The 15,352-nt window shown below is 39.1% G+C and overlaps 1 protein-coding gene across 4 annotated transcripts in view; it reads left to right on the forward strand.

The window, feature by feature from the left end:
* The window catches only part of zgc:153169 (uncharacterized protein LOC767799 homolog), a 33,019-nt gene extending 19,240 nt beyond the window's left edge, over window positions 1–13,779 (forward strand). For 2 of the 4 annotated variants that reach the window (XM_059024425.1, XM_059024427.1), the window contains exons 2-11: window positions 475–642; window positions 2,893–3,049; window positions 3,825–3,981; window positions 6,300–6,345; window positions 7,107–7,145; window positions 7,244–7,332; window positions 10,546–10,561; window positions 11,192–11,259; window positions 11,856–11,960; window positions 12,808–13,779. In XM_059024425.1, the coding sequence (XP_058880408.1) occupies window positions 475–642; window positions 2,893–3,049; window positions 3,825–3,981; window positions 6,300–6,345; window positions 7,107–7,145; window positions 7,244–7,332; window positions 10,546–10,561; window positions 11,192–11,259; window positions 11,856–11,960; window positions 12,808–12,909 (947 nt within the window). In that variant the 3' untranslated portion in view covers window positions 12,910–13,779. Of the gene's footprint in view, window positions 1–114; window positions 200–474; window positions 643–2,892; window positions 3,050–3,824; window positions 3,982–6,299; window positions 6,346–7,106; window positions 7,146–7,243; window positions 7,333–10,545; window positions 10,562–11,191; window positions 11,260–11,855; window positions 11,961–12,807 lie in introns of those variants that run through there. The other 2 variants (XM_059024426.1, XM_034004623.3) reach the window with 2 other exon arrangements.
* The last annotated feature ends 1,573 nt before the right edge of the window (window positions 13,780–15,352 follow it).

A 15,352-nucleotide genomic window follows, 5' to 3' on the forward strand; every position in this document is an offset into this window, starting at 1 on the left:
CAACCTGTTCATTTTGATTGGAGGCGATAATAATTGACAATGAGCGCCCACCAATCAAACGTTCATATTGCATCGCAGTGAAGCGCGAGTGAACTGTCTAGTCTCAGCCAGGCGAGGGAAAAAAAAAAAAAAAAAAAAAAAGGTATTTGTAAAGTAGTAAATGGAACAGATCTCGATGTGAAAGTGCTGTCAGAAAACAGTATGTCTTCTAAACTGAATATATATATTCAAAAAAACTTTATTTGATAAAAATAAAACACAAGACTGTGCAGTGATATGTTTTGAAATTAACCATTTGCCAATTCGTTTTACCGTAATTATTTCGTCAGTACCGTAACCGTTATGCAAATGTCACGTTTTGCATACTTGAAGTATTGAAGAGTACTACTTCTCTGGTCAGCACTTGCATATCCATAGATAGACGTAGGTGGCAACTATTCTTATTGTTACTTTGTTGTTTGTTTATTTAACCAGGAAATTCATCAGCTGACCCTTTGTTTACAAAGGTGTCCTGTGACCTAGGGGACACTAGAATGGCTGCACTAGGTACCTGGCCGTTCTCCATTCCAGCAGTTGAGAAAATGAAATCCCTCATCTTGAAAGGACAGCACTCCACAGACTGCATTGAAGAGGCCATCACAGGTGAATAATGTGCTTATGCATACCTAGTTGTTACATCTTATTTGCAATGGCCTGAAATCTTAACATCTGGTTGCATTTTTGTAATCCTTAGCTTGACACCACAAACGTAATGTAAAATATACAGTATGTAAACAATAGGGTATTCAATTATGAAACCAATTGTGAAACGAAGTTGCAAAAAGTACGCTCAGGAACACAGGTGCAAAGGTAGCTGAGGCAGAAATACAGAGATCTATTCCAACCAGGTCCTAAATTAGTTGCCTCTTAACAGCTTCAATTAACTACATAAGAACCTGCTTGCCGTAAAAAACCTGGACTAGATTGGATCTCAAGGACCAGAATTGAGTACCACTGCATTAGAGGTTGGTGTTGCAGGGGGAGGGTTACACCCTGTTGAACATGATTATGAGTCCAATTGAGACTAAAGGGTTGCTTTAAACCTCTTAGTTTTACAAAGTCACTAGTGGAGTTTGTTGAGTGACCTTGACTTTGATCTTATATGGCTGCCTGGAAACCATCTTGCTTGGAGGTTATTCTCGATACCACAATTGCTCCAAAACCTGTGCAGATTAGATTTTGGAGATGATCATATCAAAGGTGACTAATGGGTGGCTAATATATACCCTTATTGATCTGTATGATGGTGCCTCTTCTTTGTGTCGGTCTGAAGCAGTTATTGGTATCCCCCAATCTGTCTGAAATATTGAATTCACCTGTCCCGAGAATGCATATGGGCCTGCTAGGGGCTGGGTGAAAGCCCTAAAGGTAAATTTTATATTTGTGTGCGTTTGGAATATAAGATTCTCACATAAATACATGTGAGAGTGTCTCTGGAGCCTTAATTGAATGATTAATGGTTAATTGTGCTGCATGGTATTTAAGAAGGTGAAAATGCTTTGTTTGGGGGTTGGTTTGTAGGTGAGTGGAACCTGAGTTTGGAACTGTGTGTATACTGAGTTTGGAAGTCTGTAGTGAAGGCGAATCCCAGCCTGCAGTCGCTTTTTGTATTGTTTTGTTTAAACCTTTCATGTTGGCCTTTGTGCTTGTTTATTTGTTCCTGGTTTTTGTTTAATTAAACAGTGCTTTAAACTACATCTTCTTGTCTCTGAGTCTCATTCCTGCCGATAACATCTGGGCCTGATGCTATCCTGTTACAAATACTATTGGAGTTCAAATCCACAATTAATGGGAAGCAGTGAAAACAGTACACAACATAATAAAGTTACATTTTTGTAGTCTCTTTGCACATTGTATCCTGTAGTGCAATAGGATTATAGAATAAAATTTGCAGGACAACAGATGCTACTCCCATTCCAATTATTTTTATTATTTTCTCCAAATTTGGAATCGCCAATTATTTTATTATGCTCAGCTCACCGCTACCACCCCTGTGCTGACTCGGGAGGGCGAAAATGAACACACGCTGTCCTCCGAAGCGTCAGCCGACCGCTTTTTTTTCACGCTGCGGACTCGCCATGCAGCCACCCAAGAGCTACAGCGTCGGAGGACAAGCTTACAGGCAAGCCCGCAGGTGCCCGGCCAGACTACAGGCGTTGGTGGTGCGCGGTGAGCCGAGGACGCCCTGGCTGACCTAGCCATCCCTCCCTCTGGGCGGCGCTCGGCCAATTGAGCGCCGCCCCCTGGAAGCTCCCATCCTCAGTCGGCAAAGGAATAGCCTGGACTCGAACTCGCGACGTCCAGACTATAGAGCGCATCCTGCACTCCACATGGAGCACCTTTACTGGATGCGCCACTCGGGAGCCCCCCTGCACATGCATACTTTGAGCTTAGTTACATTGAGTTAAGTTTTGCTCCAGCTGACTTTCCTCCCTAACCTCGCAGGAGTGCAAAGGGCAATGCAGCACTCTCAGTTGGTCCCCAAAACAGATTGTCAACTTGACACCAGTGGTAATCAAATTACCCTTGCCTAGTTCACCTCGCATACTAACTGAGGGGACCCCTTAGTTATAGAGCTTTTAACCTGATCCCATGTGCTTAGGTGAGAATCTGTAATGGCAGTGCATCCCACAGCACTGCTTGTTGAACTTGAAGAAGTTTAATGCACATCTGCAGTAAGAAAATCAGAGTTGACGGTTATGTAAGAAAAAACACATATAATCAACTGTAAGTTTCTGTTGCAAGTACATATACTAAAACTGTTATTGGAGGTAAAACAGTGCAGTGTCAGATCATGGACCCACCCTAAAAAAAAAACAACTAATGTAGGTATAGGGTTCTCATGACCAGTAGTTCACCTTGTTTTTTCAGGTATTGAAAATGACAGAGAGACAGGTCATTATATTGTTGGCAGAGGAGGTTACCCCAACAGAGATGGACTGGTCCAGTGTGATGCTGCTGTCATGGAAGGGACCCCAGGCCGCTTTGGAGCTGTGGCAGCCCTGCATGGGTAAGCGCAGAGCTTGTGGAGTTATACTTTCAGACCAACTGGCATAATCGTACGCCTGGGTCTGTGTGATCCTCAGCACTGTGGAGAATTATACAGTATTTTCAAAAATCCAGTCACTAAAATGTGTGATTTGTTTTCTCAAGATAATGCCAATGTGGGTGGGATATGTCAAATGTGCTGCTTGAGCACCCCAAACAGCATGACTGGCTAAATACTTTAAAGGTCATTCGCTGTACGGGGTTAATATTTTGAACAATAGTAACTTTACTGAAGTCTGAATTTACCTAAAATAAGGTACCCAATAGTCCTTTACTTACAGATAGTCTTTGATATGGTCTTTGTCCACTGTATGTAACAACATGTCATGCTAATGCTGTATATAGTAAAACAAATGTCTAAACATAATGTCTACATGCATCTTTAGCAATTGGATTCCTTTATATCTGAATAGACTTGTAAATATTATGCAGTTATACAGTACTGAGGTGATTTTTTTATTTAACCTAAACAACAAATATTGGCAAGCTACTGAATCCTGGAGCTGAGGCCTGAACCGGCTAGTCTCTGCCTGCCCATGTTTGGCACCTGACCAGTCGTGGTCGCTGAAGTGGGATGAGGTGAATTAACCCCAACTGATTTTCCTACTGAACCTGCTGAAACACAATAGGACAACTCCCAATGGGCCTCTAGTTAGCACAGTCAATATGCATGATTCACCTTGCACTCCGGGGATCCCCCATGTGTTTTAAGAATGCGTTTATGTTGTTTGGTGCAGCGTGGGGACCCCCATGGCAGTGGCTCGCCGTGTCATGGAGCGGAGCACTCACAGCATGCTGGTGGGAGAGGGCGCAGTGACCTTTGCCAAGGAGCAAGGCTTCACTCTGGAGGACAATGAGAGCATGATGTCTCCAGAGAGTTCCAAGGCTTATCAGGTAGCACTGCCTTTACCTTCAGTATCTTGAATTTAGGTAATGTGTAAAGATTTCAACCAGACGATCAAGAATGCCCTCATTCAAGTTTAATTTGCCACAAAAAAAAACTTGATCTAACCTGGGATACTCCATCAGCACTGCAATCCTATCTAACAAAACAAGATTAGGATCAAAAAGGAAAACCATCAATCCAGGGCTCCAGAGTAAAATGGTCAACAGTGCGACCAAAACAAAAAGAAATTGGCAATTGTTTTTTGGGGGATTGGCGCATGTAAGACAAAAAATGCTGCCTCTCCCTTTAAAAACGTGTCACTATTTATGAACGTGCAATGACGTCTGTCTAAAGAAAAAAAGCCTACATATCACATGTTTTAAACTAAAGTGCAAGAAAGACGGTAACAGTCTGATCGAATACTAACGCCTGGAATTCCAGAGGTGCTGTATTAACACAAGCAGAATATGGTAACCCCAGTTTCATCCAGCAGATGTGATAATGACCAAATGTGTGTGAGTACTGTTATGTAAAAATGTTTCTTAAAACAAACAGTTGCATTCAAGAATTTTAGAATAAGAACAACGAAAAACTAAAACAAAAATACACAAGATTTGTGTTTTGCACACGTGCCATTACCAAAATGTCCTGAAAACTTAAAATAAACAAAATAATTATAACGAAGGGCTGAAGCACAGCAAAAAGGTTACTGTAAAGCTAAAAAAGTTTTCTTTGTAAACTCCAACAAACCAGTGTTGTCTTCCACCAGTCAAATCGTAAGAATGCCTAAATAAAGCTTTGAGTTAACTAAAACAGATTGTTATCTTCTTTAGCAGCTGCATCTATTTCAGATACAATAGATTTGGTTATATTATTTACCCTCAAGAGTTTGAGGATGATTTAATTGCACAGCAGCTTCCCCAATTAGATGAAGAGCTGATAATATCTCTTCCACTAAAGAAGCAGGCACAGTAATTTAAGATGTTATCATAATGAAAAACAGTAAATGTAGCGTGAGTTTTGTGCTAAAACAAGGTCAGGTCAAACTGACCATTTTAAGAAATGTGAGAGAAACATGCATAGAAATACTTGTGACTGTAATTAGGAAATGTAAAAAAAGTTGCTAAATTTAGCTCTCAGATTGTGGTAATGAAAAATAATGGTTTTGAAATATCTCAGATATATGACAGTGTATTTGCTGTAGTGTATTTAATATCGTAAATAACAGAACAAACTCACTGAAACTTAAACTTGTTTTTACTGGGAAAAAACAGTAACATGTAACCATAAGAGCTGCCTGTGTTACATGCTGTCAGATCAGGACTTCACTAACACTAAGCAAGGGAGCTGCAGCACGCTATTGCCCATATTAAAACTGTACACAATTAAAGGTGCAGTCACCTGGGGCTCCCGAGTGGCGCATCTGGTAAAGGCACTCCGAGTGGAGTGCAGGATGCGCCCTATAGCCTGGAGGTCGCAGGTTCGAGTCCTGGCTATTCTATTGCAGACGGGAGCTCCCAGGGGGCGGTGCACAATTGGCTGAGCGGCGCCTGGGGGGGGGGGGCTTAGGTCGGACAGGGTGCCCTCGGCTCAGCGACCCCTGTAGTCTGGCCGGGCGCCTGTGGGCTTGCTTGTAAGCTGACCAGAGCTGCATTGTCCTCCGATGCTGTAACTCTGAGGTGGCTGCGAGGTGAGTCTGCAGTGTGAAAAAAAGCGGTCGGCTGACGGCACACGCTTCGGAGGACAGCATGTGTTCGTCTTTCGCTGCTCCCGAGTCAGTGCGGGGGTGATAGTGGTGAGCTAAGCCTAAAAATACTTGGATATGCCAAATTGGGAGAAAATAATAAAATAATTGCCGATTTTACTAAATTAAAAAAAAAAAAAAAATGCAGTCAACAATTCCATACACAACACTTGAAAAATATCTAAACTATAAACAAGCTGAGTTACTGCAGGCATCAGCTGCATAGATTAACCATTCAGCAGAATGTGGCAACAAACAAGTGACTACAAACATTAACTTACTGTTTTAGTATCACTGGTGTCTAGCAAGTTGTTTAAGCAGTTGAATATGGGAGCAACCAACTTGCTTCTAAAATAACACTTAACACTTAATCACCTCTACCTGCCAAACTCAGCAGTGAATGCTTTTCACACTACACTTGAATACTGTTAGTTTGCTTTATATTAAATTGTTGTTAACGCCCTTTTTAATAATATTTTTGTATTGGCTTTATTCATTACTATTCGCTTGACTGAATGTGGTTTCAATATATTGTGGTCAGTCTATGATGTCATTTTTTCCTTTTATATTCTGTGTATTCAGGAGTTCGTAGAAAAAAATGAAAGATGCAGAGGACATGACACATTAGGTAAGAATTAAGTAGAGAAGCCCCCAAAACGTATTTAAATGTGCATTGGTTACAGTGTCACCTAGCCTGCAATTTGTATATCAGGGCTGTATACTGGGCGGTTACATTGTACTTCATTGATATCCGTTAACCTTCATTTTCCAGCAAGGAGGTGACTATTGTTCGGTGCAGTACGGTGATTAATCCACAAGAGGGAGCTCAAACAGCTCAGACATTCAAAAGCAATGGTTTCCTTTTAACATTTGTCTCTGTACAAATGCCATAAAACATAAAAATATAATTGCCTTAGGAGCTCCAACACTGATTGCTGGTGCTTAAAACTTTTCTTTTTCAACAACAGCAGTGATTAAGAGGGACTTTTATTTAGGAAAAGTGTAAAGATCGGAAACCTGATTTTCTCCCAATTCAGAGTCTACAAGGCCCTCCTCTGGTGGTCACATATTAAGGTGATCATATACCATCATTTGTAACATGAAAAGCTTATAGCAAAATAAGAACTAGAAATAGTTTTTATGAAGATTAAAAGTGCTAACCAAACTACACTTTAAACACGAAAACAATGAACTTTACTCACAAAAACAGCACAATATGTATTTACAATACGGGTCACAGTTATCCAAAGATGTCAGTTAATGTATTTCTGAATAATTATTTTTGATTGACAGTATCTCAACCCATGGTATATACAAAGTCATTTAAACTAGGAATATTGCAAATTATGTTATCAGTAATTGACTCATTGTTTTTGTTCTTACCCTAAGGTCTGATTGCTTTGGATCTTCAAGGAAATATAACTGTAGGTGAGAGTGTGGTTTAAAATCATATAGTTCATGTAATATATTAGGGCAATGAAATCAGTCAAATGCATGTAACTCTGAACTGTGTGCTTACATCCCAGGTGTCTCTACCTCAGGTGCTCCATTTAAATCCCCTGGGAGGGTAGGCGACTCTCCACTGCCTGGCTGCGGCCTTTACGCTGATAACACGGCAAGTCTCCTACCAATTACAATTAATGGGCCTCTGCATCTGTCTGGGCTTATAGCTACAAGTCATATTTGCATATTGAAAACTATGACTTTAATCATTGTAATCAATATATACTAAATGTATGAATCTAATCCCCTGCCAACTCTTTCCCATTCAGACGATTTCTGAGCCCACCTATTATACTGTACTTACTAAAGGGATGATTTGATCAACCTATAACCTGTGAGGAAAAGCAACAGTTTTTTTTTTTTTTTTTTCAGAGAATTTACAGCAACAGCGAATCACCTTGGGTTGCATCAGCCACCTACCCTTGGTTCTCGGGATTACCCCTAAAAATAAATGGTTCATGCAATCCAGGGTGAAATCCAGCGGTGTTTTAAAAATGTACAGTGTATTCCAATGAGTAAAACAACACAAAGCCGGATTTGTATCACATGCAAACTGTCAGCACTGCATTGCACCTCTTATGTTGAGCCACTATAACCAATTGCTGCTTCTTCAGGCATTTAATTTCAAGAAATAACTATTAATAAATTGATAGTGTTTGCAGCCAATAAAAAACATTTTGTTAGTGAAACCATGTATTGCTGTCACCCCACCCCCCCACACACGCACACACAATTATATTGGACAGGATATGCCATTTCTGTCTTTAGATATCATAAAGTGGCTAGGCTGCACTAGTGTTACCGTGATTATCGTTTACTACAGTAGTTTCGATATTGTATTTCGATATTATAATGGGAAATTAGCTAGTCACATTGCCAACAGCAAAGTTGAACCGCAGATGAAAAAAACCCACAGAATCAATCACGTTCACATTTTCCACCTCTACGCATGCGCGGTTTCGATGGAGTGGATTTACACTCTGATAGGTGAAGCTGCCAATTGTGCCTATAGCAAGCGCTCTGTGCGGCTCATGATCTTTGCTGTTTTCAGGTTGTCATATCACTGAAGCACAATGTGCATGTTTTAGAAGTCTAAATGCTCCAGTAAACATAAATAATAATCACAATACTGATACTTTGACAGGTTTTGTTTTATTTATTACCGCGGCTGCATTTTAGTAACAGCAGTAGCGGCTGGTTGAATATGTTGTCGGTGTTTGAAATGGATGCATTTCTTACTTGCAAAACAAAAATGAAGGAAAAAAAACACAAGAGTCTACAGAAAGTGCAAAGCGACAGAAAGTTATACAGAGTCCCTTTGGATAATGTTTATGCTGGCTTAAATAAAAAAAAAAAAGTTTAACATTGTTATTATAGTTTAATCTTGAGGTTAATGTTTTTGATACTGTAAACATTTGAAATAACACACAATTATATTGAGGTGGGCAGTAAATGATAATGTGATAAACATTTATAGTGTAGACTATTTTGTGAATATTTATAATGACTTTGTCGAATACAAAGTGAATATGAGTGTTTCCAAAGAGATGTAATTAGGTTTTAAGAATGAATCCTACTGTTTGGTATTCTATCTTAAACCAGCACTGTTTGGTATTCTGTCGGAGACCAGCTGTGAAAAATGATATATTAAATAAAATGGGAAGAAATGTGTTTATCATATTATTCTGGCTTTTATTGCAACCGTGGTTCCTTTCAGTTAGCGAAAATTGTAAATGGGTCATTCCATGCCAACTCAATCAGTGCCTTTGCCCATCCGTCTCAGATTTTCCTAGAACAATTCACCTGGGGGTTTTCACACGCTGAGTTCAGAAATGATAGCCATTATTTTTTTTAAAATGTCCCCTTCGACCTGTGACCTTGCAAAGCTCAACCTAAAGTGAGAAAGGGACCTTGACCAGAAAAAATCACCCTGGGTGCAATTTAGATGCTACCATCATGTGTAGCACCTCGTTCTACTCATAATGAATATGGCTTTTCAGAAATGAATGCTAGGAGCACCCTACTCACTAAGTAAGGTTTTGGAAGTTTTAAATGTGTCATTGTAACAAAGAAGTCCCATGCAAGTTCATAACCCCTCAGCTCCAAGCTAGTGCCAGTGGAAGCACATACTGTTACTTTTTCCTCTAGATCAATCCTCAGAGAATGCAAAGTTGAAGAAATAGCCAGTTTGGATAGAACTATGTGGCACTTTAGCCTCACCAAAGTGGCCATAAGCAATGCTTGAATGCATGACAAATAGAACTTCAAAAATCCCAAATCCCCGGATACCATAATATTTAGCTTGATGCTTGTAGATCTCATCAACATCATTTCTGAACGCAGCATGTCAGAAAACCCCCAGGTGAATTTTTCTAGGAAAATCTGAGACGGACAGGCAACAAAATGTCCCTTTTCTGGTTGAGTTGGCGTGGAATGACCCAAAGGGTACTTTAGCTGAAACCTCCCGACAGAAGGGGTACAGTTTCAAAAAAAGGTTGAAAACCCTTGCTTTAGGCTTATATCACTAACTGTTTACTAGTTTGGTATTACAGTATATAATCCAATTATGAGTGAAAACAAATTAAATAGGATGGGAAGTTGTTAGCTTGGCTGTAGAAATGTGATTGGGTACTGTTAAAAGTTAAGTGTACAATAAAGGTAAATGTTTTTCAATCAGTCATTCACATCAGAACGTTTCTATCTAAATACATAAGATCATTTAAAACACTTTAAAATTAAGTGAGTTGTACCTGTTAACTTGAATTTATAGTAACTAATTTCCAACCACTTACGCAAATAGAAATTACTGCCATGTGTAATGCTAAAAATGATGTAAACTAATTTAAATATCGTATCGTAGATATCGAAATTTCAGTAATTGTAGAATAAAAATGGTTCAATAATTGAAAACTAATTTTGTGAAGCCAAGAATAATTTAAACAGTGTAACGGTGGAAAACAAATATCAATACAATAAGATTAAGATAGAACAAAAGATTTAACCCTTAGGTTATCTTTATTAAATTCATATTTCCTGCAGAATTACTACACTCCTTATTCTTAGGCTCCAGTAATGAAACAATTCTAATTTTAAAAAGTTAGTTATCCCCTGGCACATGAAGGATTCTTTAATTGAGTGAACTCTTATCAACTGTGAGGTTTGGTACACAGCTTATTAGACTATATAATTGACCCAAGTAAAATCATGTTCAGTAATATACACTGTAGTATGAACAAGGATGAGTACATTTTCATTAATACCTTTGTAGGTTTAGTTGGTCTATGCTTCACATCAGCACTGACAAAGCTATTGTGTTGTTTTCTAGGTGGGAGCAGCTGCAGGTATGTGAAATCATTGGCTTTTAAACATACAAGGGTTGGACACACGCATAGAAAGACCTGCCTGTGCACTTTTCAAGTGCTATGACATGGCAAGTCTGCAAGGTGTTCCCTCAGATAAATTAGGGGTAGAAATCTGCAGGAAATCCTGTGGCCCATGGAGCCATACATTTTGAAACTGTTCCTCATGAAACCTTACTAATGTGCATGGTCTTTGATATGGAAGCGCCTGCCATGCGCCTACGATCAGCACTCTATCAATTGCCGACAGATCAAATGAGGTGTAAATGTATGAAAATGCTGCAGACTGATTCATGTTCCATCCCCTTGTCTGTCTACTGTCTTTGATCTTGTGGGTTGGATTACTGGGTGATCTACAGTACTTGGTGGTTCCCTTTGCACTGCAGCAACTGTATAGTTTTATTTCTTGTATTCCTTATGCAACTTGGTGGTTACCTTATCCAAACAAGTAGCACAAAGGTAAGCCTAGGCACTTTTTATAAGGAGGTTGTGTTTATATTTAATTAACATGATCTGAAATTGTGTATGTTGTTGCAGGTTTTAGAATTGCATGTTCATTTACTGGATGAGATTAGTATGATCTCTATTTTGTTTTATTTGTTTTTCTATTAGCAACAGGTGATGGAGATAAGATCATGTGTTTTTGCCCTAGCTTTCATGTTGTTCAGCTGATGAAGCAGGTAATTTTCATTCCATTTTACTACAAAATTAATATCACATGGTTTTCAATATGTTTAGAATGTCTATATTAATTTAGAATATCTGTTACTACTTAGTTGTTGGTTCTGTTTATGTTTGTTGGAAAATGTGTATGTGGTATAGAAGCTTACTTCCATAAATAAGCCAATTGCACAGTGGGCAACTTGCTTAAGTTTTGAAATAGTATTATTATATATAAAATGAAATGATATCCCTTCCATATAAGTGGAAATCAAGTCAATGCTATTGTTATACTAATTTGTAGATGAGACTCTCCTATGTTCTGGAGTGCAAGAAGCAACTGTGTGCTTTTGTGAAAATAAAAAAAATGCAGCTATTTCTATTGTAGCTGCATAGGATTTGAAAAATATGTATTAAGTATTTCAGAACGTTCTAATCTTGTAAGCAAGTTAAAAATGTTATCTCCTCAGCTAAAATTGTCAGGAAGGTATATTTTCTGAAATTAAACAGACATCGATGATTTCAGTGTAACATTTTACAGGGTTTTGAGATACTGCAACTTTAATGTACGTAAAATTATGCTGGCTATTCAGTAACTGAACTTTTTGTTTCTTAGGGGTTATCTCCTGCTAGTGCTTGCCAGACGGTTGTCAGTGATATTCAGAGAAGGATTGGAATGGGTGTCATGTTTCAATTTGGGCTGATGGCAATGAATATGAAGGTATATTTCCCAATTATTTTTAATTAACAACAACAACTTCCCATGTAGTTGCTGATACAGGCCCTTGGTTGCTGATACAGGCCCTTGGTCATTGAATATGATCATATATTCTCTTGACAAAAATCTCAACACACTGTTGAATTAATTTAAATATTTACAGCACCTTCAAAGTTTACCCAGACATTTCATAAAGCTTTTGACGTTTCACACCCTGTATCCACTTGGCTCTTCAGTATCATCTGCTGGTAGAGGTAAAGTAAGGATCGATGCTGGTGTCTGATATTGGTGGCTGTTTCAGTGTCAGTTTGTGAGCTCAATTTCTAGCTCTGCCTGCCAGCCATGGATTTTATTTGCAGGGAGTTTCCAGGATTGAGAGTCCTCAGCGTTGCAGATGTTTGTGCAATGAGAATAGGGGAATCACAGGAAGCTTTTGCATTTAGTTCATTGCCAGGTACGCTGGCAGACACCAATATCAGATATTTTTGTGAAGAGAATATATGATCATCCTTAACTTTTTTAAAGCATATAATATGTAAGCACACACTTATGTGTAAATGTTCCATACATGACTGATTGATTTGACACACAAGCACAGACTGAAGGAAAATCCTATCAGTATAGAGAAGGATTTCAAAATCAGTTCTAGATGTATAAGAGAGGTATTTTGTATACATTTTTAATATGATAAGCTGAAACATTTTGATGTAGTTCATTGAGAGACAAAAGCAAGTAAGGTAAGCGTGGTCTGAAGCAGTTTCTTGTAACTGCTCCCACAGCTTGGCCTCCTGACACATCCTAGTACACTTCTGGTAGGATTAAGCTTTTTATTTATTAATTTTTTATACAGGGTGATGTTGGAGCTGCATCCTCAGTAGAGTTCCCATATGCATTCTGGCGTCAAGGAAGCAACACCGTTGAACAAAATATTCAGTTGCCACTTCAAGAATAAACCAGCACTTCATATCTTTAAGGATCATGAAAATCAGGTGGAAAATGCCTTCCTCTTGCACATCTGTGCTGTGCTACAAAACCAAATAATGTTTTTTTAATGGTTAAAAGGAGAAAGGGAGTGTGACATGACAATTAAAGCTAGTACTTGATATGTATTCCTTTTTTAAAATCGAGAAATCACTGTGTTGTTTGTTGTGTTTAAAATTGATAGGTTCTTGCTCTGACTAGGGACAGAACTATTCTGCCATGACACCTGAATCTTCAGTTCTATGCCCAGCATTTATGCCACTTACTTGCAAGACTTTAACAATTGAAGATGATTTGCACTGTTGGTTTCAATATTTATTTGTATTTGTTGTGTAGTATGTAGTGTGCAAATTCCTGAGATGGCAGTAATATTTACCATGAAGCTGATTCATATTAAAATGATTTTTATTAGTTGTGAAGTATCTGTAGCACTCTTCCTGTTACCTGGGAGTTACCCAGAGAATTAAGAGGCCTCTGCTATTTACTAAATTAATTAATGATCTGATAAAAAATAATAATAATAAAAACACTGCAAAGTACAATACAAATATATACCTGTTTCATACTGAGGGACAGCTTATGATTTACACTAGTTTACTCGTTTGTTTTTTTTTAAGAAAAAAATAACTTATTGGGATCTGTATTAAATCAAAATGATCTTCAGTAATCCTGATCAGTAATACTTATACAGGTACTTACATCATAAAACACATACTGTATGTTAAAATGTAATTGGTTACACCGTCTGCTGGGTCTATTTGTTGAACTTGAAGGAAAAATGTAAATGTTAGGTAAATTCAAGTAATGCCCTTGTGCAGTTAATATACTTTTTTTAAAGTCTCTTGTTCGGTGAGTGGACCATTATTATTATAACGGCGGGTCCCGAGGTGGGCGGGTGAGATGGGCGGGGCCAACACTGACTACTTGTTAACAACCGGAAAGAGCGCACCCCGCGGGTCGGACTGAGAGAAGGAGAACAGAGCTAAAGAGAGAAAGAGCTAAAGAGAAGAGAAGGCCGACTTGTAGAAGCGTGAGCTGTGGCTGACAGCAGCTTTGTAAAAGTGATTATTAAGGCTGAAACAAAAAGTTTAGCCTTGAAACCTTGTCTTGCATCCTTCTTGACACCATTACATTGGTGTCAGAATGGGATGTCGTGGGTGTTCAAGAAGGAACCAGAGGAACTCCGAGAGGCTGTGGAGCTAGCGCATGAGAGGGAGGTGGTCTGGGCTATGGAGCGACAGGGCTCGGCGGGACGAAGCCGACCAGCAGGCCCGACGACACAGCTTGAGAAGGGGCCGTTCGACCCCAGTGAGGCGCCAACGGCATGGCTCCCAAAGGTCGTCACTCTTCTCAGAGCGGTAGCAGCCCATGACCTGGGAGCCAGTCCACAACAACCTGTTCTTTGCTGGGGTTGTGGTGCATGGATCCAGCTTCGAAGTGCTGCAACGCCTGGAGGTAAGGGGTCTGAAGCTGAACCCGGATAAGTGTTGGTTCATGAGGAAGGAGGTCACCTTCCTCGGACACCTGGTGGGGGGTCAGGGCACCAGCACCGAGACGGACAAGATCAGCGCTGTGCGAGTTGTATCTAATTTATCTATCCAAAACGTTTCTCTTTTCAAGTTTGTTATTCAAATCACCTACTCTACATCCCAGTGACACATTTTCAATTCCTATACATCGCAAACTGAAAATCGGATGAAGGTGTGTTTGAAAGTGTCTTGAAACAGAAAATGTTTCATCTTTGTGCCTAATTGCACTTTTGTGCTCACTAACTAGTTTTTAGTTGTCTACTTGTTTTACCTACATAGCCCCAACTACAACTACAACTAAAGTGCCATTTATATCTGAGCAGAAAATCTATTTTGAGAAGCCATGAGTACTGTTATAGTATGAAGGTGTTATGAATGCTGCAGTGTTCAATTCAAATACAGCTTTGTCCTGTTTTATTATACAATCCTAGTATATACATGACTCAGAAAGTTTAATTCTTCATATACTGTATAATAATGGGAGACATGCTGTACATATGTGCATATTACCAGCTGCCAATCATACACAATTGAGAACTGATCAGACAACAATGTGGACTACTATTTTTAGACACATGGTGTCCTTGCAGTTGCAAGGTTACTGGGATAAAGGCAAGCAATATTAGCTACAGTTTAACCTAAACAACACTATTATATCAAGCCTTATATAGTTCAGTACCAGAATCCTCACAGTGACAACACCATCTACAGAATTTTGAGATGGATCAAATCGTAAGACCACTCACTTGCAACACTACTGTCTTTTGAAGCTTTGGAGGGGAGGGGGTATGTAAAACAGTCTTTTATAACAAATAACGATTTATTTCAGTAAACCGTTTTAAACCTTTAAAGCATCGTGTGACGTTGCTGATAATTAAAAATGGT

Source organism: Acipenser ruthenus, chromosome 5, assembly GCF_902713425.1.
Source record: "Acipenser ruthenus chromosome 5, fAciRut3.2 maternal haplotype, whole genome shotgun sequence".
Taxonomy (NCBI): domain Eukaryota; kingdom Metazoa; phylum Chordata; class Actinopteri; order Acipenseriformes; family Acipenseridae; genus Acipenser; species Acipenser ruthenus.